The sequence below is a fragment of the Marmota monax genome, unplaced genomic scaffold (assembly GCF_021218885.2).
Source record: "Marmota monax isolate L192 unplaced genomic scaffold, Marmota_monax_Labrador192_F-V1.1 WCK01_AAM20220418_F8-fsc00021, whole genome shotgun sequence".
NCBI lineage: Eukaryota > Metazoa > Chordata > Mammalia > Rodentia > Sciuridae > Marmota > Marmota monax.
In genome coordinates, this window is record NW_026695228.1 from 11034829 (window position 1) to 11058039 (window position 23211).

At 44.9% G+C, this 23211-nt stretch overlaps 1 protein-coding gene across 1 annotated transcript in view; it reads left to right on the plus strand.

The window, feature by feature from the left end:
* Window positions 1–23211, plus strand: part of Itga9 (integrin subunit alpha 9) — a 320954-nt gene that overhangs the window by 230291 nt on the left and 67452 nt on the right. The window contains exons 19-22 of the mRNA XM_046436952.2: window positions 8935–9021; window positions 11799–11878; window positions 16273–16362; window positions 18508–18616. Of these exons, the coding sequence (XP_046292908.1) occupies window positions 8935–9021; window positions 11799–11878; window positions 16273–16362; window positions 18508–18616 (366 nt within the window). The remainder of the gene's footprint in view (window positions 1–8934; window positions 9022–11798; window positions 11879–16272; window positions 16363–18507; window positions 18617–23211) is intronic.

Below are 23211 nucleotides of genomic sequence, written 5' to 3' on the forward strand. Positions count from 1 at the left end.
TTGGTCTAGTGTCATGCTTCCCAGGTTCCCCCAGAAGTGGCATGCACCAGCCCTTCACTCCTTTGGCTGAATGATACCCTACTGTCTGGATGGACCCCATTGTGTTTCTTCATCATTTGGAGACGCTGGGCCGTTTGCCTCTGTGTTAAAAGGCCCAGACTTAAGAGTCTTCGGCTCACCAAGTGCTATCTCCTCAAAAGCAGAGATCCCTTCTTATCTGTCACTTGTGTCCTCTGCTCTGCATCTGGCATTCTGTAGGTGTTCATCAGGTAAATGACAAGGGAGTGAGTGAATTTATGAATGGATGATGTGTGAGTCTTATCCAGGGAAGATTTATGTGAAGGACTGGGAAGGCTTTTACCCGATGGTCAGGTTGCCAACATTTTGGATTCAAAGAAAAACACCCCCATCATGACTTCTCAGGTCCTATCTGCTTCTCATGCTCCATGTTCCATGAAGAGTGACTTCAAGGGCCCTGAGAGCCTCTTTCAGAGGTTTGATCAGGTAATCAGCAAAACGGTTTATCCTCTGTATCTCTGCCCAAGGATGCTTTGGACCACTTTGTTCAAAGAGCACCTGGCTATCCCGAGAGCAGGCGTCAGCAGGAGTGCTGGCTCCTGTGGCTTTAAGCAGTGGGAGATCCACGTTGTTATAGGTCTGCATCACACACTCACTCGACTTGGGAGTGCTGTGGACTGTGGGCGTTCTCACTCCAGGACTTGCCAAACCCTCACCTAAGGAGGCATAGTTCATAGCAGAAAGCAGGACATTATGGGAGTGTGGCACACAGAAGAGTGGATCTTGACAGCTGAAGTCTGTACTATAAGTTTCTTTCCCACACCCATGTGTATTCAAAGCACGTGTTTGTTCCACAGGGAATTTTGGGTGGAGGGTGGTCAGAAGAAAGAAGTTAACATCTATAAAGAACATGTAGGCTGGGTGCGGTGGTGCACACCTATAATCCCAGCAGTTCAGGAGGCTGAAATGGGAGGATAGCGAGTTCAAAGCCAGCCTCAGCAAAGGCAAGGCACTAAGCAATTCAGTGAGAGCCTGTCTCTAAATAAAATACGAAATAGCGTCGAGGATGTGGCTCAGTAGTTGAGTGCCCCTGAGTTCAATCCCTTGTACCCAAGCACAAAAAAAAAGAACATGTAGAACTGGGGATGTAGCTCAGTTGTTGAACATTTGCCTACCATGTACAAGGTCCTGGGTTCAATCCCCAACATTATCACCAAAAAAAAAAAAAAAAAGAAAGAAAAAGAAGAAACACATGTAGAGAGGCAGTTATAAGCACAGGCTTTGGGAAGGGATGTGCTTACTCAAATCCTGGCTGTATCCTTTGCCAGCTGGGAAACTCTAGGCCAATGATGTAATTTCTTTGAGCTTCAGTTTCCTCCTTGTAAAATGGGCATACAGAGGAAGCCACTGCGTGGAGTCCTTACATAATGGCTCACTGCCTGACATAGCCATTGGAGTCAGGGTCACCTAGGTACTCCATCTTGCACCCATCAGCCCTGGTGCTCCAGCCGTGGTCATATCAGATAGGTATTATGACTGCATTTTACAAGTGAGAAAGTGGAGGCATGTAGAAAGGATGCTCACAGGACAGAGGCTGGGAGTGTGGCTCAATGGTAGAGCGCTGGGCTGGCAGACCTGAGGCACTGGGTTCAGTCCCCAGGACCAGAAAGAAAAGTTATTTGAAGATGTGTATCTGAACTGATAATCAAAGTGTGCACACTAATGCCAGAGTATGTGTACTTTCTAAGCAGCAAGCCCACATTTGTTTTTCCATGGTAGTGATTTTTTTGGACTCTGTTCCAAAGAATGCCCTTGTGGAACTTGGACTTCTCTGGTGAGACTTATGCTGCCTCACGGCCAAGTGGGGCCAGTGAAGTATTCTCTGAGAATAAATCCTGGGTATTATGACCTCTACTCTGCTGTGACTCTCATAGATTTGAAAAAAGCATTTCCATAGTGCTGAATTCTGTACCAACCAAATGAGTTGCTCACAAGCTCACGGAGATTGCTCCTGGTATCTGAAAGAAGGAGAGGGTCTTGGAGGAACTGACTGCCAGATACAGAAACCTGAGGGTCACCTTCAGTGTAACAAAAACATGGGAGCTGGAAAACAGGGAGTCCAACCTCAAAGTCCACCTGATGCTAAGAGGAAACCCATTATCGACCCCACAGTTTTTCTGTTCCCAAAGAACCGCTGCACTGGTGGTCAAAAAAGCCCTTCTCCAGACTAAGATCAGATGCTCATATGAATGAGAGGAAGGGGGCTGAAGGCCAAAGAGGCACATTAAGTTCATTATCTGATTCTTCCAACCACCTCACGTTCCAAAGAGGGCTAGAGCCTGGCTCTACTGACCAAGCTCCCCAGGCTGGGCAGCCGAGGTATGTCTGGAAAAGAGAAGAACTTTGCCAAGGCAAGCATCCCTCATGCCAGGCAGACCAGCAAATGAGCTGCTTCTTGCAGACCCCTCATCCAAATCCTCCCATGAGCCAAGGTCCGTTCATTTAGTACATGTAAACTCAGGGGGCTCCCATGTGCCAGGCACTGAGAATCTGGAAGCAGATGCACACAGACCAAAAAACGCGAATCTAATGTATGAAATATGATATGTCAAGAGCTTTGTAATGTTTTGAACAACCAATTAAAAAAAAAAACGTAAATTGATGGTTTCCTGATCCTGGGAGTAACATGTATTGGTAGAAAATTTAAATTGAATTACCTATCATCTCCAGGGAGGGCTCCTGATGGTGTTTTATAGTATTGGCTGACTTGGCTAGCCAAGGAAAAATGGGGCTGGGAAAAAGGCCAGTGAGTGGATCCTCTTAGAATAGGATCCAAAGTTTCATAGTCAAAATGTTTTTGAAAGTTTTCATTGGGACTTCACTTGAAAAGTGAAACTAAAATATTGTAGGTTTATTTTATTCTGCATTTAATAGCACTTGTAACATCGTAAGTAGGATTGTCAAAGGTATCTTAGAGCAAAGGCAAAAAGCTTATTTGCTTTGTTAGCATCTTTAAAATAACTGTGCCTGATTTCTGGAACAAAAGAAGGAACTAAAGGCTAGGCAGACAGCTGAGGGATGTGAATTTTGCCACTGTATCATTTTTTACTCCACACCCCCTTCTCCCCCCCCCTCTCTCTCTCTCAGTACAGTCACAAAAGGATCATCTCTTACAACAACTTATTTTCCAAGGACTCCTCTTGATCTCTTTCGCTTAAATCTTTGTCTTTGAAAGCATCAGAGCATCCAGGATAATTTTTAACTGCCCCAACAGTTAACTGATATAATAGCCAGGTCCAGATGCATCAGTGGCTTTGTGGAGACTGGACCGGTTTTCCAGCACTGCTTTCATTACATTTGTGCAATCCTGCATTTTTTTTTTTTTTTTTGGCAAAAGGTTTCAATTTCACTCTGCAGTAGATTTACATTTTGCTTGAATCAGATAATGAGATGTCTACATTGCCTGGCAATCAGGGATATTGGTTAGACAGATGGTTCACTGGTCTGCATTCCCAGTCCACTGAGAATTTAGAATCAGAAAGCTGGCATAAATGCTAAAGTTGAGTTCTTTAAAGTCAGTGTAAGCAATGATTGGAACACAGAAGAAACCAGAACAGGAGTAGCCTGATCCCTAAAATCTTTCCTGTATACTTTCTGGCCAGTATCAAATGCCTAGTAGAAGTAATGAGCAACCCCTATCCAAATACCATCCACTGACATGCTTTCTAAAGCCAGAGCACAGCTAAGTTTAGCCACATCTCCCCAGAGTTAATTTTATAATTGATTTTTTAAATTTATTTTTTTAAATTAAATTTGGTGTTTTTATTTACATTTTTTAAAAATTCAGGGTCTTCCTGTGACTCTAGGGTGCCCACCTGGTTGCCAAAGAAATGCATGTCTTTATAATGACCCCGTTATTTTAAAGCTATGCTTGGACGTGACCTGAACCCTAGAGAACAAAGAGGTACTGAAGCTGCCTTGACTCGAATTGTCTTCCTCATAGGGTAGAGCCATGTGGATTTTTATAAACTGTGGTTAAAACAGTTTCTCCCTCCCTCCTTTTTTTTTTAAGTATGGAATCAACCAATTTAGCATTAATAAACACAAAAGTATTCCTTTATTCCTCATTCATTCCCTCTCCCCCTTGGGAGCAAATGCCCAGCATGTCCCAATGGCTCTCAGTGCCAGTGCTGGGAGCCTCACCTGGGAAGGGTATTCCTTGAGATCAGGTTCCCCAGAAGCATCACATGAGATGGGGATTCCTATGCAGGTGGTTATTGGAGAAATTACCTTGGGAGGAGAAGAGTGGAGGGACAGAATGAGGCAAAGGAGGGAAACATACAAGAATGAAGTCTCAGCTAGCGACTGCTTTGGCTCAGTTCCTTAGATGTGGAACAGGAATTGCACCACAGAGTTGGTCCCATCTTGAGGCAACAGGAGGTCCTTTGGTACCCACGTCAGCCAGGTTGCCAAATGCTTGCTGGGGAGGACTTTATAACCTCCCAGGCAAAGTGACTCCCATGCAGCTGGGCACAGTTCTGGGGAAACACTGACACCATCTACACAGGAGTCCTGGTATTTGCCAAAGTCCATGTTCTGCTGTGCAGAACAGCTGTTCTAGGAGAGACAGGTGTGGAATTAAAGACTTTTGGCCAGGGAAGCTTCAGTGGCTGCAGGCATCTATGTTGGTGCTAACAGTGCAGAAGGGACACTGTGGGATTCCTTCCTGTAGCAGCATCATGGAAGCACGAGAGGCAGGAGCCAGATGGTCTGTTCTCTGGTTTCTAGAGACACCTTTGCTCTTTTTGCTTGTCCTCATCAAGATCCAACCAGAATTTTGAAATTTTTATTTGAGTTTGGTGGAAGAAGATTTGGAATGGTGAAATAAACTCTGGTTTAAATGTTATTTTTAGCTGGGGATGCAGCTCCCTAGTAGAGCTCCTGCTAACGTGTAAAGCCCAGTGCTAAAAAAGAATCCACAATCAATGTTATTTTTTAGCATTTTGGAATTAACAGTAACAAAGTACTACAGCTCTTTAATAATGATAATTAGCCTTAGGTCAAAGCTAAGTAAACTGAGGTTCTCTTGAGTTCCAGAGTAGATTTTGAAGCTATAGTCATTCTTTCACACCTATGCAAAAACTGAAGTCTTTGGGGCAATAAATTTTACTTCAAGAACAGATAGACCTGTGACGTAAATTGAAAAATCTCTCTCCTGGTTTGAAAGAGATTCCCAATGAAGTACTGATCATTACAAGAGGAGTTAGGGAACTGAGTTGGATAAGTGGGGTATGTGAGTTTAAATGTGGAATGCTCTTCATAGTAATTACACCAGGAATGTCCAAGAAAAAACAAGAAAGCTAAGGTCACCCTAGACTTGGGCTTCCTACCTCTGGACCAATTAGCTAGGATTTGCAGTATCTTCAAATAGGGTCATTTGGGCACTATTGCTTCTAGCAGGAGTAACTGAAGGAAGAAGACTGTGGCAAGGGTCACAGCAGTGAATCACCAGTGACCGTCTTTGAGACATGAGGCCTTGGGATAACCCTTGAGAAATTATTCTCTAGTTTTTCTTATGGAAATCGCCAAGGCCTGTCCTCTAGTTCCGAGAGCTGCCCTAGCATTTGCTGTCACACTGCCATCGTGAATGTCTCTGTGCCAAGAGGTCCGCCCTTCTCAGCTCTGGGCTCAACAAGGACAGGAACTGATGCTGTTCAGACCCGCATCCTCAGTGTCAAGCATGATTCGATGACCTGGGTGCTGAGGGTCCATCCTGAATCCTGAGCATTTCCCTTTCCATACGTGCTCTCACGCCTGTGAGTGTTTGGGCCAAGGTGGAGGAAAAAACCTTTGGCGTCTTGACAGTGAGGACTTAAACACTGCAGAAAGGATGTCAGGCAGAGGGTCTGTGAATAGAAATGCATGTGTGAGGTGGGGCAGGGATGGGGACAACAAAGAAAAGCATGGGCCAAAGTGGAAGCCAGGATCAGGGTTTTGAACTTTATTCCCTTTGCAGTGGGAAGAGGCATGTTTTAAGAAGGTTCTTCTGGAAGCCTGTAAGAAAGGAAAGCAAATTCAGCCATTGCACATCAGAATTGCTTCTTTTGTCCCTTAACATTTATTGAAAACGCCTTATAATTACTCAACGGAGGCCCAGGGTCTACATTTTAAAAGACATTCCCAGCATGATACTGAGCAGCTGATCCTGGGTCTTCATGTGGGAATGCTGGTGAAGAGCAGCATGGAGATCCACTGGGAAATAATAACCATTGAGATCAGTTATTTCCAAGATCAGATGTCCAAAAAGATACTGCAGTTTCCTTTTGTCTGTCTCCTGTTGTTTTTTCAATTGTATTTTAGATTTTTTTTTATTGCTGTTTTCTAAGTAAAGTTGTCTTGGCGTTTCATACATAAAGTACATAAATCATTAAATGCCCGACTAGGTGCATCTTCACAAAATTTTCACACGTACGTAACCAGCACTCAAATCAAGAAAGAGAATGTTCCCAGCACCCTAAGAACCCCCTTCTGCTTATTGCCTCCCTAATTACTGTCTTGATTTCTAACCCTATAGGTTACATATTCATCTTTTTTAAAATTAGTTATACATGACAGTAAAATACATTTTGACACATCATACATAAATGGAGTACAACTTCTTACTCTTCTAGTTGTACACAATGCAGATTCACAATGTTCATGTACTCATATATGCACATAGGGTAATAATGTCCAATTCATTCTACTACCTACCTCCATATCCCCTCCCTTCCCTTCACTCCCCTCTGTCTAACCCAAAGTACCTGTATTCTTTCCTAGCCCCCACCCCCTTATTGTGAATTAGCTTCTTCATATCAGACCTTAGGCCTTTGGGTTGGGGGACTGGCTTATTTCACTTAGCATGATATTCTCCAAATCCATCCATTTACCTACAGAATGGGAGAAAATATTTACCACATGTACTTCAGATAGAGCATTAATCTCCAAGATATATAAATAACTCAAAAAACTTAACACCAAAAAAAAATAACCCTATCAATAAATAGGCTAAGAAAGTGGATATTTCACAGAAGAAGAAATGCAGTCAATCAACAAATATATGAAAAAATCTTCAACATCTCTAGCAATTAGAGAAATGCAAATCAAAACTACTCTAAGATTTCATCTTACTTTAGTCAGAATGGCAGTTATCAAGAATACAAGCAATAATGTTAGCAAGGATGTGGGGAAAATGTTTCACTCATATATTGCTGGTGGGACTACAAATTGGTGCAACCATTATGGAAAGCAGTATGGAAATTCCTCAGAAAACTTGGACTGGAACCACCATTTAACCCAGCTACCCATTCTGGAGTTTATACTCAAAGGACTTAAAATCTGCATAGTACAGTGATGTAGCCACATCAATGTTTATAGCAGCTCAATTCACAATATCCAAACTATGGAACCAACCTAGATGCCCTTCAACAGATGAATGGGTAAAGAAAATGTGGTATATATACACAACGGAATATGGAATATTACTCATCCTTAAAGAAGATATTCATCTTTTGTCACTTCTATTTTTTGTACATTTGATAATACTCAGAATATATTAGAATAATGATATAATTTAAATAGACACTGGGCTGGGGATGTGGCTCAAGCGGTAGCGTGCTCGCCTGGCATGCGTGCGGCCCGGGTTCGATCCTCAGCACCACATACAAAGATGTTGTGTCCGCCGAAAACTAAAAAATAAATATTAAGATATTCTCTCTCGCTCTCTTGCTCTGTCTCTCTCTCCTCTCTCTCTCTAAAAAAAAAACAATTTAAAAAATAAATAAATACATATTGTGGCAAATGTTTGTTTTCTTGCCAATTGATTGCACAATTTTTAAAAAATCTCATTCTGCCAATCTGAAGTGCTGGAATTGATGTCTGAGCTGAGATATGTGCTTGGAAATTGGAGGAAGGAGCATGGGGCAGCATTTCAGGGCCATAATCTATGAGTTGGTTCCTTTACGCTGCTATTGTCATTGGCTCTGCTCATTCTCTAGAAATTCTGGGCCATAGAGAGGACAAAGAGATAGATTTTAGAATTATCCAAAATTTACCCAATTTTTTCTTTAACTTTGCCCTATCAGCTAAATGACCTTGAGGAAGTTACATGATTTTCTCACTGAACTTCAGTATCCTGGCTTTGGATAGAAGGTAGACACAAGAGTGAGTTCTGTACCTGTTCCTTCTCCAAAATCTGCAAATATACTGTCTCCTCTAGGAAGTCTTGATTTGGCTTTATGGCTTAGAGAGGCCCTGTTAGTCATTAAGAGCTCCTGGCTTTCCTGTGATGGAGAAACAGTACACCTGGGTGGGGAGATGGCAGCTCCCTGCAGTCTCCCTGGGCTCTCTCAAGCCACGATGTGCAGAGTCCAGCCATGCCAGAAACTTCTCCTCACCCTGGCATCCATCCTAACCTAGGAAGACTTGCAAGGGGCCAGCTCAACCTCACTGCTGCAGGCTGTAGAAAGCAGCCTTCTTTTCTTTGGTGTGATTTTCTTAGAATTTGTCTTCCCTAAATTAGCAACATCTTGAAAGACAGGATCTGGGAGTGGACTTAGGAAAAAGAGCCACAAAGATGATTTGGTTGCTTTTTAGTCTTAACATTAGGAGGCTTCCAGCTCAGCCCAATTGACCAGGCCAATCCTGTGGTTTGGACCCCAAACATTAGAGTGAACAGTACTTTTGTGCTCTGTATTTGTCTTCTCGGAGGACCCCTGGGATGGTGGGCAGCCAGAGGAGGACTGGGGACTGGGCCTTGTCACAGGGCTTAGTCCACCAGCAGCCCCAGGGACTGCTGTCTGGAAATTGCTCTGAAATACTCCCACACTTCTGTCTTCTATGCAGTCTGCCCATTTGTCTGTGTGTTTTCTCTTTCAGGAGGAGATGGGCATTTCCTGTGAGCTGCTGGAATCAGACTTCCTCAAATGCAGCGTGGGGTTTCCTTTCATGAGGTCAAAGTCGAAGGTAAGGGCAGAGATGGGACACGTCTTGGCTGCAGCCTCTGACTCTGCAACTGTCTCCCCCGTGGTTTTCCCCACACCTTTGCCTCCCACCACAGCCGGGATGGCCCTGAGGCCCTGCCATGCTCCTGTCACTGGCCGTATACTCCAGAGGGACTGTGGTCCTGTTGTCTTTCTCTTGGGTCCACATGGTGTTCTCTCTAAAGAAATGGAAGAAAACACCACTTTGCATTGGCAAGCAGCCCTCAATTGGCCTTCCTGAAATGTTTTCTTCTGGAACATTCCATACCACTCTGAGTCTCCAACATAACCCAGGAGAAGATGTGGTCTGAGCCAGTGACCCACAGGCCTGCCTCTGTCACTCCCCTAGGCACTCAAAAATTTCTGGAGACCTCTCAAAATTCTCAGACAATGTATTACACTTCATTTTTTAAAAAGTAAAAGATACTACAGTCATGTGGTATTTATAAAGAGACAGATTTCCTAAGCTCAAGCAGATCAATGCTATAAAGCAGATCCAGTCCTTCATAGAGCTTTCTAGTATATGCCATGGTCATAAGAAGATACAAAGATGAATAGAAGATTTGAGGAGACAAAACTAGACCCTAAAAGACCAGCTCTGACATTTGAAATGAAAGCTATTTTCCCTGCTCTGATTTGGGGGGGGGGGGGGGAATCCTTTGTCTATAGTTTTTCCCCCTTTAAACTAAAAACCAATACAAAACAAAGACGGAAAGAAAGCTTTATCCTTCTTTCCTGCCTGCCTAGGTTATAGAAGCAGATCATTTTAATTTCTCAGGCTTTTTGGTCCCAGTATCTAGCAGCTGTTTTATAAAGCAGTGGTAAGAATGTTCTAGTGAGGAGGGAGATTTGCTCATTTCTTTGCAAATCATTCTCAAGCCCGTCAACACCATTGAACATACCTGCTCCAAACAATAGTGGCTGTTGGGTCCATGATTCCTCAGTCTTTCTCCGGGTCCATTCCTCATTCTTGCTACTTTTGCTCCAGGTGAAGGGGAACCTCAAGAAGTGGCTACCCTTAGAAAGTGGACTTATATTTATATATACCTGACCAAATACATGCCATGTCCCATTAATCTCCAGGTGGGATGCTGATGGGGATGAGGGAGAAAGACCCTGATCCTTGAATAGCTCTGACCAGAGTAAAGCATGGACAACCCCCGGTGAACTGAAATCCTTTTGAGCAACAGAAAATAGACTAACCTTAGAAAATTTAACACCTGCCATTTCATTATAAAATCTTACCTATGGCACAAATCAAACCTCAGATGTGTCCTACCATCTCTAGTGGAGTGTGGGATTTTACTGAAATTTACTAACTCTCAAAATATTCATAGAACCAACAGAATATAGGAAAGTTAGGTTATTTTGTTCAGTTGGCAATGCTACTACTTTTCTCCTGCACATAGATGGTGCAGTGAGACTAAATCCAGAGGTGGGACATGGAACTAGAGGGTCAGAAAGCCCAGCACGTGACCAGTAGGGACAGAGCTCCCAAACATGGTTGACGTGTATATGATGAAAACCCTTTTTTTAAGGCACTCTTCCCCAAATCTCTGGGTGCTCACCACTGAGGTGGGCACACTAAGATGATGGTACTATCTGTGGCCCCACTTGAACTCCCCTGTCCTGCAGACCCTGAGGGGCATCAGGCCCCAGACCACCTGCCAAGCCTCATAACTACACTTGGCTCTCTTGGGTTGTCTATATGCTTCTGTCACTTGTGGCTACCCTGCACAGTTCCAGGCTTTCATCTCTGATTTTGGCTTGCCACCCCAATCGTTTGCCTCTCCCATCCCCTTGATCTGTGACGTACATAATTTATTTATTTATTTATTTTTTAAATTTTAATTTTTATTGGACGTACATAATTTAATTCAGATCACCTGCTAGTTCTGACTCTCCTGGGACAAGACACTGACGCTTCCCTTCCTCTATTTCCTCCAGCCCTGTCTTTGTGCCCCACCCTCCCTGTAAACTGACACGTCCCACTGCAAGAGAAATTTCTGTCTAAAGAGGGATATCCATGACCACTCTAGATGACAGTCCAATGTGATGGTCCACTGCCCCTTACTCTCAAGCAGCGTTCAGTTCAGTGGGATCCAGTGTCACAAAAATCAGACCAGTGCCTGGAATTCATCATGGTAGAACCCAAGTCATTTAAATACATAAGTTATAGACTCTCCAAGCTCAGTGGGACTTAAGAACCATTTTGTCTGACCTCCTCTTTTTATCAGAGAGATTGTTTCCTAGCCAAGATCACAGTTTGTGGTAGAGCCTGGTTCTATAAGCCCCACCCATGGGTCCCTCCCATACTCGCACATATGCCTAATGTGCATATAGTGAAGACCATCTGTTTAAGATACTCTTCCTCAAATCACTGGGTGCTCACCACTGGATTGGGGCACTAAGGTGATTTTAGGTGGTTCTTAAGATTATTTGGGGGCTGGGGCTTTAGTGAACATCACCAGCTGATGTGCAGATGTCACAAAAATTGAGAAGATGTTCAAGAGAAATCTACAAAGTCCTGGTTTGGCAGTTCAAATGTTACCTCCTTAAGGGAGACCTCAGTGGCTGAAAAGGACTGTGTACCTCTCACTGAGTGGGCATCAGAGTGGATTTTTCTGTGAAAGCCATGCATAGAAAATAAAGCTGGTCATGCTGATGAGCCTCTGGGGATCACAGGCTGCAGAATTTTGTAGCAAACACATAAATATGGAATAATTGCTGGTGCCAAACGTCAACTTTCTTTTTCACTAGTATGAATTCAGCGTGATCTTTGATACGAGCCATCTGTCTGGGGAAGAGGAAGTTCTCAGCTTCATCATCACTGCTCAGAGGTAAGTGGGACCTGAACATTTTTTTGTTTGTTTTAAGGATAAAAGGCTTGTAGGACCAGGAGAGGACATGCCCTGGTCACGCTTTGATGATTCCCCAGGATGGGGAGGAGAGAACACCTGTCATTCAGTGATAAAGCCAACCACCCAACCAGGTGGGATTAGATCTGGAGGATGGTGGTTGGCTAGCTCTTCTTACACTGTCACCACTTTCCACTGAGCTGGGAGAGAGACTGCTAATCAACTAGTGAGAAGTAATGATTCTATACCTTAGGAGAGACAGGCCTGCAGAGGTGAAGTTCTAGTCCAGGGTCACATGGTTGGTCAGTTCCCACTTGGCCACATGTTTTCCAAATCAGATGTCCTCTGTGTGTCATCAGGTTGGCTCAGCTGCTTCTCAAGGACATGCCAGTGCACCCTTTAATAGTGGGAAGAGCACCTGCAGCCTGGGGGTCTGGCCATGCCTTAGGCTGGCAGAGGCCCCCAAGTGATGCTCCTTGACAGAGGGATTGTCCTGGAAGCTGAGTGGACAGATGGGGAAGGGGAAGACCAACCTCCAGTTGCTAGCTGTCAACCAGCCGCAGCTAGGTAGTGATAGGCTGGAAATTCAGTTGCAAGGAGAGCCATTTAGGTGGGTGAATAGGAGGATTCAAGCTTTGACGGGGGTGGTGGTAGAACACCCAAGGCAATCTATTTATTTAAAACTTTGGGGAGGAATGATTTTAAACAGAAATGTTACAAGAATAATGCAAGAAACTCTTTCATGCCCTTTACTTATATCCACCCAATGTTAGCATGTTGCCTCATTTATCATTCTCTTTCTATATATAAATTTTTTAACCACCTGACAGTTTCAGAAACCATGTCCCTCCATCCATTGCATGCATTCTCCAAGAATGAGGCTCTTAAGTTGCCACCATAGTTATCCAGTTCTGGAAATTAAACCTTGATACCATACAATTATCTAGATGATGTTTATATTCCCATCATGCCCATTGTCCCAATAATATCTTTTTAGCCACTTCCTCACTGGTCCACAAGACTTGGTTATTTTCTAATCTTATTTTGAAGATTGCTTCATTCATGTCCATACAAAGCACAACTGTGACCTAATAAGAACACATGCAAAGAATAGAGAAAACAGACTCCATTTCCATGGCTGGAATCCAGAGGGGCTTCTGGGGAGGTAGCAGATGGGCATAGCAGTCTGAGGGTTCATGGTGCATCCTGCTGTGTCACAACCCTGGGGGCAGGAGAATGGGAGTGTGTCAGGCTGGGAGTGGAAGGGTGGGAGCTTACACGGGCGGTGCAAGATGAGGCTGGAAGAGGAGCTGGGCTGGGCACCATGAGGGGGCAAAAGTACTCTTAGAGAGTGTGGGCTGCATTCTGACAGCAGGGAGGACCTACTGAATGCTTTTAAAGAGGAGAGTGACAGAATAGAATGGCTTGACACACAGCATGAGGTTGTTGAATTTAATATAGAAGGCAGGTGTCCATTCAAATCTGAAAACTCTCATTCTCCCACCGTTTCTTGGATCTACTGAAAACTCACCCCATCATGGTGCTCTCTCGGTCCTTCAAAACCTGGGGCAGCCAGTTTTCCTGGGAAGGAACATAACATGGAAAGGACTTCCCTTGTCAAAAAAAGAGGGAACCACCTCCTGCCCAGCCTCATTCATGGCTGATCAGAGAGGATGTGGAACCCAGATCATGATGGGGAAAGATTTGTATTTTAGAATAACGTGACCACAAAGCAGTGGTACTCTGGTCTTGGATGCACGTTGGAATCATCTGCGGAGTTTTAAGAACTACTGGTGCCTGGTTCCCCTCCTGGCCCTGAGATTCTGATCTAATTGCTCTGTGGTAAGAACTGGGCTTTGGGGTTTAATTTCTTTATTTGTTTACATATGTGCCAGGGATTGAACCCAGAGGTGCTTAACCACCAAGCCACATTCCCAGCCCTTTTTTTATATTTTATTTTGAGACAGATTCTTGCTGTGTTGCTTAGGGCCTTGCTAAGTTGCTGAGGCTGGCTTCAAACTCGCTATCTTCCTGCCTCAGCCTCCTGAGCTGCTGGGATTTCAGGCATGTACATCCCACTGGCATTAGGATTTTTTAAAAGGCCCAGCATATGATTCTAATGAGCAGCCAAGGCTAAGGGCCACTGTTGTCCCTTATTCTGTGTTGGGCACATTGTCACTCAGTAACTCTCTCTCAAGCACCGACTATTTACCAGTTGCACCACTAAGTGTGGGTCATGTCAGAAAATGCCAATAACCTACTGAATTCAAGAACATTCCCTAATGTACTTCGATACTGTGACACAGCATCAGGAGACCTAGTATTTATAGCTTATATGATTAAGCATGAGAGTTTCTAATTCCTTGAGTTGCAGATGTGAAGGACACCCCGTTATCTTTTAAACACACAGCAGAACACTTCAGGCACTTGTTTCTGCACAGGCTTTGGTGAAAATCTGATCTCATTGCCCGCGAGGACACTCACAATTGACTCCCAGTTACAACAATAGATCCTTAAAGCTCCTTATCTTGAAAGCCACAATTAAAATATCACTCGTTCTTCTCTTTCGTCACCGCTCTTGGAAGGTCTCTTGCCTACTTGTAGGCTTAGGAGGGCATAAAGTGGAGACTAAACAGTGTCTCAGACCTCTCCTCTCTGCAGCCGGCAGCCTAGCTTTGCAGACCTCTGGAACGCATCCCAGAGAATGGGCTTTGGGATGGCAGGGAGCCTTTTTGATGTTTGGCCTTTTTATCTCAACTTTTCAACTTAGCTCATGCTGGAGCCGTTACCCGATGACAGATGAGACTGTCGGGCCAGATCTGCCAGCAGCCACAGGTGGGCTGGACAAATGGCAGAGCAAGGGGTGGCTGTTCCATCAGGAGCCAATTGCTCAGACCTGGCAGGATGCTGGAGGGATGGAAAAGGGATCAGGCCAGGGCGGTGCCATCCCATCAACAGGGGAGTCGCCCCTACTCCGCCCATGGCAATGACTTCAAGGTTTTTATCATCCCCTGGGAAAGGAAAGGCAAGGAAGTCAGGCTGGGTGGGCACCTGACCCTGCTGCTGCTACATGGTGTGGCTGCCCTGGGAGGGACTGATGTCATCCCATGTACGGAAGACAGATGAGGATCCAGGAGCAGTGACTGTGGCCGTGCAGGGTCAGAGTCACAGAGCACCATTGTTTCAGAACAATAGAGAGAGGGAGAGAGGATGTGACAGCTATTTAGGTACTGCTGCCATTCAGCACTTGATGAATGGAAGAGGAAGGTGGTGGGGTGGAGGGAGGGCACGGGGCAGGCAGGACTCAGCAGATGCTCAGGGGACTGTATGGTGGGGAGAGGTCAGGACCCACTGTGATCGAACCTCAGTAGGACCTGGGGACTCTTAGGTCCTACCTCTGGAGGGTGAACTTGGCTTTTGGCTGGGATCCCCCTTCTATTCCTGTGGTGGAACCAGCTCTGAGTGCTGGTTCAGCAATAGGCACCAACAGCCCTGCCTTTTCCAGCTGCTTCCCTGGAAGAATCGCCCCAATTCAGGTTAAAGTTTCATAATATAGTACAGGGAAACTAGGTCTTCTCTCTCTCTCTTTCTCTCTCCCTCCTTTTTGCTGCCATCTCCTCCTGTCCCCTGCCCCCCAGTCTGGTGTCAGGAGAAGGAATCACAGTGGAAAGAGCCTAAGTTGGTTGGAGTCTCAGCTCTGTCTAGCTTGCAATGTGACTGTGACCTTTTTGAGGGGCTCCTCGCCTGGGGGTGCCTTGGTGAGAGATGCTATAGTGCATCTGTTGCAAGAGGGTCCAGGATATTTATGGAGGCACGGTTGCTAGGGCCTCTCTCCTGGGCTTGACTGACTGTGGATGAAGGGTGAGCCTTCCAGGTGGCAAATAGCAACCCTTCCCCGACTCCAGAGCTCTAAGCTCCCTGGCCCACTCTTTGTGGGATAAGCACGATGCAGCTCACAGAGGAGGTGCTCTACCTGCATCCCCACAAGACAGCACTGACTCTCGTCGGCTCCTGCCACCCTGCCAAGGTTTCTCTGACTGGATCCCGCTCACCTGTGAGGCAGGGAGGTACAGGGAATTCAAGTCCCTTCCTTGCCTCACCTCAGCAGCCTCCAGGACTTAGTGGATAAAGGCCCAGCTCCCACTCCCTCAGTGGGGAAGGCTGAGGTGTACTTTGCATAAGCTGCTTGCCCTTAACGTTTTTGTGAGTGGAACACAACTAATTCCGTAGACTGTCTCTGAACAAGGGACTCTACCAAAAATGGAACTGGGGACAAGTATGCTGAATCTGTCCTTGGCTCCAGTGTGGGGCAAGCAAGCCCTCTGCAGGCTGGCTAGCACTGGCCAGCATTCATTCATTCTTCTCTCCCCATACAGTGGCAACGTGGAGCGCTCTGAGGCCTTGCACGACAACACCTTAACACTGACAGTACCGCTGATGCACGAAGTGGACACGTCCATCACTGGGTGAGTAGCCCAGCCCTGGGTTGCCAGAACACAGGGGTGCCCTCCAGTAGAATGCTCTGCATCTCCTGTGTCTGTACATGGAGCCAGTTAGGAGCTAGGAGCCCTGTCACCTCCCCCAAGCCTTGAAAAGCAGAATGAAGCTTGAGCTGTAGTGACTGACACTCTCCTGTCTTTATTTCTCCTGTGACCCAGCTACCCACCCACCTGGTTAGTAACAGAAGTTTGATGACAAGTTTAAACTCCGTAACTTCTTTGAACATTCCATACATCTTTATATACTTCTAGTCCCAGACCAGCCCCGCCACAGAATGCCATATGGTGGTAGATAATATGGTTCCTGGGATTAAAATCTCAGCCAAAACCTGTTGGGCCAGAGGTTACAGCCAGATGTGTCCCAAAGTCCTGACTCACGGGAGGGCTGCCTGTCTTAATTGCTTCACAGTTGGTGCTGGCTTTCCATGTTTCTGTGAACTCTCTGCAAAGCTGAGATGTCTGTATGGCTTGATGTCTGTATGGATTGGAACAGGCAGGGACCCAGCACAGCGCCACACCACCTGCCTGGATGAGGTCCATGGCTCAGGGCTGCTGGCATTATTGGAAAGCAGGGCTGCAGGTTCTGGTCTGCAGGGACCCGCAACAATCAGGGTCCGTTTTCAGCCAAAGCCCAGGCCTGGAAAAATGAGAAACTCTGTTCCTGTTTCCAGCTTCAGCAAACAGAATGCATGCATACCTCTTTGATAGTGGAAAAAAGATTTGCACAGTTGGTTTAGATCAAATGAGGACCCGTTGAACCCTTGACCCAAATGCAGGCTGAACTTTCTGGAGGTTCACAGTTTCTCGGTTTTCAATTTTCAAGGGCTTCTGGGTCTCCGTCTTGGCTCCAAGTGGAAACGTTGACCAGTCGTGGGAGGAGCCATCCCGCCCTGGCTCCTGCTCTGTCGGGAGCCAGCAGAACTGTGGCCCTGCCTTTCTGCTCCTTGGTTCTTGGCATTTTCACCACATTTTTTAGACGCGAGGCGTTGGTGGAATATATTTGCAAATTAGCATATACTTGCCTCTGTTCGCAGCTCTATTTTTAACCCTATGGTTTATTTATTTGTCCTGCCCAAGGCACAGTGAGAATGTACCCAGAATCCAGTCCCATCCTTGGGGATAAAGAGAAAACACCTCCCACACACACTGGATGGTGTTGTCAGGTCTTCCGGGAGACCTCTTTGTGAGGTGTTAACAGCCCCTGCTGAAGCCATCAGTTAAACAAATGAGTCAACCTCTGATCTTTCCAGAAATGTAAAACAGGATGAGTTCAAATGAACCAGTTCTTGCCATTTGGCAATGCTGAGAACTCACTGTTTCTAAAATAATTCGCTTAACTTTTGAAAATAGATGGGTGGTTGTCTATTTGGACTTGGTCCCCAAAACCTTCCATTGTGTTTAGGTGAGCAGCTTCAAGCTCCTAGCATTTGTTATTTGGGGGTGTAAGTCTGAGCTTCTTTTTTTTTTTTTTTTCCCCTCAGGGGTCTGTTCACATAAGCAATGGTGAAAGTATTGCTACAGACCGAGCTTGAATTCTCAATCACTGCTCAGGTAGCCACGGTCTGAAACCTTAGGGGAAATGCCGTTTTGCATTGCCTTAGCTCTCCAGTGTCTAATTTCTAGTGATTGTGGTAGTCTGACAAATTTAAGTTTTTAAAATGAATTTGTCACAGGGTGGGGCTTAGGATGCCAAATATACGATTGATTTGCATTTATTTCTTGAAAACTTATTATAGGCCTATTTGACCCACAAAATGTTTTTCAAGTGACAAAACAGAAAATCCATAAATTTGGAGTCCAGTTTTGTAAAAAGTCGCCATGGCTTCAATTTTTAAAAAACCTCTTTATTTTAGAAGTGTAATCCCATTGTATAGTGTAGATGAAGCTTATCAATGTGACCTCAGGTGAGAAGAGATACTAGAACAATCTGGTTAGCACAGACTGGCTGTGTCCATTCACAGGAGAAAAAAGTCACAGTCAGGGTGGAAGCATCTGGTGGGAGACACAGGATGAAACAAACAGATGATGGGTTCCAGGGCTGCGGTGGCAGTGCCGTGGACGTGGACGTGGACAATGGGTGGGGATGCCGACCTCCCTACTTTCCTCTTCCAGAATCATATCTCCGACCTCCTTTGTGTATGGCGAGTCTGTGGATGCCTCCAACTTCATTCAGCTGGATGACCTGGAGTGCCATTTCCAGCCCCTCAACGTCACCCTTCAGGTACCCACCCCTAGAAACCCTCTGTCACTGGGAGCCAACAGAAGGCCACAGGACGTGTCTCCTTCTGAAAGGCAGCTAAAGGGCCAGGCTGCTTTCAGAGGAAACCCCAGCCTGGTTTGCTACTGTGTGCATGTGTGTGAGTGCGTATTCTCTGTAACCCCACCCAGGCAGTCCCCTCTACTTTTCAAGACTTGAAAGGAGAGCCCCACCAGGCAAAGCAGCTTCCCCTAAGAAGGCCTTGGATGGCTGAGACCTAGATCCATATCCCAGCTCCAATAGTCCCATAATCTCCTCTCTCTCATTCATTCACCTTGGGCTCAGAGGAGCCCCAGAAGGTTTGCTGCCTTCTCTTCTTCCTGGGATTTTCATGCAAACTCAGCCAAAAGCTCATCCTCCCCTAGGAGAACAGACTTTCAGAAGTGTGGTTTTATAGAGGCAAAGCAGTGTGAGCCCATGTGACCCTCCCACCCACCACTATACGGGAAGAAGCGCATGCTCCCTCATTGAGCCAGGGTGGGGTCATCCCAATCACATGTCTTCTCCAGCAGGTCTACGGAATGTGGACATTATGAAGCACATTGTCCCTTCACTTAATTAGGGGTTGGCGAACTTTCTGAAAAAGGCCAGAAAGAAATGTTTTAGACTTTGCGGGCTGCACAATTTCTGTGGCAACTTTTCAGCCATGCTACCTACTGAGGCTCAAAAGACACTGTGTCAGTCATCTTTTCCTCACTGGGGCCAAAATATCTGACAGGAACAACTTAGAGGAGGAAAAGTTTATTTGGGGTCATGGTTCCAGAGGTTTAGTCTATGGTCAACTGAGTCCATTATTCTGGGCCCGAGGTGAGGCAGAATATCATGGCAGAAGAGTGTGGTGGAGGAATCCTGCTCAATTCATTGCAGCCAGGAAGCAAAGAGAGAAAGGAGCCACAGAGACAATGCACTCGTCCAGGACACAGCCCTAGTGACCCACATCCTCCAGCTATGCCCCATCACCTGCCTACAGTTACCACCTGGTTAGTCCATTCAAACCAGGATGAACTGATTAGGTTATAATTTAATCATCTAATAATTTCACCTCTAGATATTCTTGCATTGACATAGGAGCTTTTGGGGGACACCTTATACCTAAACCATAACAGCAGCTATGGACATTACATAAATAAAACTTAGTTTATGAACACTGAAATTCAAACTTCACATAATTTTTACATGTCATGAATGCCATTGTTGTTTTGATTTTTTTTTCCCCTTCCAACCATTTAATGACTTAAACAATTCTTAGTGCACAGGCTATGCAACAGGCATGGGACCAGATCTGTTCTATAGGCCACAGTTTGCTGATCCCTGCTTTTAAAGTATGAACTCTCAGGCCAGCTGTTCAACATGTGCCTCTATGAATACGAAGTTTGAGGGAGATCAGTATTATCTAGTCCATTCTTCTTAAAGGACAAACAAGGAAATGTAGGCCCAAGCAAGAAAGATGTGCTCGAGGTCCCAGAACTGGGTGAGGCAGGACTGGGCCAGGAATGGTCATGCTTTGACCAGACCCCACTTGACCCAGAGCTGTGGATGAAATAAAGTAGAAATGGCTTGTCTCACCCATAGAACCCTGAAGTTCACCTCTTAGAACTCCCAGTACCTGCTCTCAGAGTTCTTTACTGTCTCTTCCATCCTTCCCCCATGGAAAGAATGGTTTCTCACCCTGGTATTCACTATTGTGGCCAAATAATGATTATTTTTCTTTTCCTTCGGCCTCTCCTAAGTGGATTTAGGGGCTGACAAATAATGGTGGGGCGAGGGTGCAAGAGAATGAGGCAATAAAACATTTGTGGGCTCTTGCAGACAATAGTCTCCCTCTCTCCAGAGTGCTCTCGCAGGCAGGAGACCTCCGAAACCATGATGGATAACACATGTCCCCGGCTCAGAGAGGATGAGCCTCCTGACCAGCTAAGCTCCAGCTGTCACACTCTGTCCTTGATTTACAAGGGAGAAAGTAAAAGATGGGGTTTGGGCTTTCTTTGGAGACCGAGAGCTGTGAATCACACCTCTGTGTCTCTGAATTGCTTCTCAGAGTTGGTGTATCATTCCCTTTGTTTTTTTGCAATTGGATAGAAAACAGATAAAGACCAAGTGGATTTACTTCACTTTAATTGTTTATATTCTCTTCTTGTAATTTTTGAGATGTTTTGCAATAAAAGATGAGAGTCCAGAAAATGGTTTAGAATGGTTTAAATGAGGCAGACCATGTAATGAAGAAGGGATGGGAGTTGGAAGAAGGAAATCTTGCAGTCATTTCTCTAAAGGTATTTTTACAGGGAGTTTTAAGTTTGGTGTTTAAGCCCATAGCTTTTCTTCACATCTGACCTAAAACAGGACCCAGGCTGCTGAGTCCTGTCCCCAGTAATGAGTGATTGGCCTGCCCCTTGGGTAAACTGCTCCAGGAGTTTATGCCCGAGGAGGTGCATAGCATTCAGTCCAAGTTTGAGCCAGGCGGCTGGTCTGAGAGATTGATAGAGGTGCCATTGATCAGAGGGTGATGCCTCTGCATTAGCAAAGTCCACCATTTCCTTGAGAGGTCTCTGATGACTCTTTTTTTTTTTTTTTTTTTTTTTTGGTAGAATTGCTGTTGTTACAATGTCCTGCAGGTAGGTCACTGACTAGTGTTGGTGGTGGTAACAACCAAGAGATGGAGATACTAGGGGAGAAAAGGGGTCAGGAATAGGGAGAAAATTCTTCTTTTTCTACTTTCTAGAAACCTCATTCCTGAAGAAGAACATAAGACTTAGTACAGATTTTCCAGTGTCTTTTAAAATCCATCCTTCAATAAACAACGTAATTCTTTAAGGACTCCACCTTAAATGCAGATGAGAGAAAGAGATACTAGTCTTGGGTTTGCTTTCTACATTTTATCAGCTTTGTTGTTTCTTTTTTTAAAAACAGACACAGTAATTAGTTGACCATTGGTAGACTTTGGGGTTTTGTTTTTGCATTAGAAGTCAAAGCATTTCCCCACCTGGAAATGGGGGGAAGTAATACAGACGTTACACATGAACATTTCCAGAAAATCAAATGTTAAGATATTGTTAAATAAATATGATAATTCAAACTCTCCCCTCAGGCCTGGCTCTGATAAGCAACATGGCTCAAGTGAATTTTTTTCTCAAACTTTACCCCCATTCATGCTCTAATTGGGATTTCCCAGACATGTCAAGAGGGTTCTTTTCAGTTCTGTGTTCTCATGTTTCACTTCAAATTAGTTATTTCACTTGTGGTTGGAGACTCCTGCCCTGTCTTGTGTCTCAGGGCTGTTGTTTTTGGTGAATCTTGTTCTTTTTGAATCAAGAGTTGGCCACGACCGTTCATCTGCTCTATCAATGTTTATCTATTCTTTGAAACAAAACCAGCTACTGTTCTGGGGGAAAGGCTGGCTGGAGCTAGCTGCTCTTCATTCCAGTCATATGGGAAGACCTGGTTAGATGTCCACCCTTCTCTGGCTCTGCCCTTCTGACTTCAGCTTCACAGTCACCTTGAACCCTGAATCTATCTAGTCCCAAAATGCCAGGCATCGGTTCCTTTCCTCCTCTCTCCCACTCATCTCCATCTCCCACACATTAAAATTGTACAAAATAGGGCTGGGGATGTGGCCCAGTGGTCGAGTGCTCCTGAGTTCAATCTGGGACACCCCCCCCCACTCCCCAAAAAAATTCGTATAATTTTTACTCATCTTTTAAAAGAACATCTTTATTGAGCTATTATTACACACCTTAAAGTTTATCTATTTCAAGTACACAATTCAATGATTTTTAGTACTTTTACAGAATGATGTTTCCATCCTCATGATTGAATATTAGAACATTTTCGTCACCCCCCAAAGAAACCCTATTCCCATTAGTGATATACAGATGTACCTTGGAAACATTGAAGGTTTTCTCCCAGACCTCTGCAATGAAGCAAACATCACAATAAAGTGAGTCACAGGAATTTTTTTGGCTTCCCAGTTCACATAAAAATTATGTGTATACTATACTATACTCCATTAAGTGTGCAATAGCATTATATCTAAAAAATAACATGCATACCTTAACTTAAACATACTTGAATGTCCCAGGTACAGTGGCACTCACCTGTAATCCAGCAGTTCAGGAGGCTGAGGCAGGAGGATCATGAGTTCCAAGCCAGCCTCAGCAACGGCAAGGTGCTAAGCAACTCAGTGAGACCCTGTCTCTAAATAAAACGCAAAGCTGGGTTGGGGATGTGGCTCAGAGGTTGAGCACCCCTGAGCTCAATCCCTAGTAACCCCCACCCAAAAATACTTGAATGCTAAAAATTGGTAAAGGTCTTTTGAGCTTTCAGTGGGCTGTAATCTTTGTGCTGGTAAAGAGACTTGCCTCCATGTTGATGGCTGCTAAACTGATCATTAGGGTGTTCTCTGCTAAAGGGGGACATGGCTGAGGCAGTTTCTTAAAATGAGGCAACAATGAAGTTTGCATGTCGATTAACTTTTGTTCATGGAAGATTTTTCTATAGTGAGCGATGCCATTTGTAGTATTTTACCCACAGTGGAACTTCCTTCAAAATTGGGGTCAGTCCCC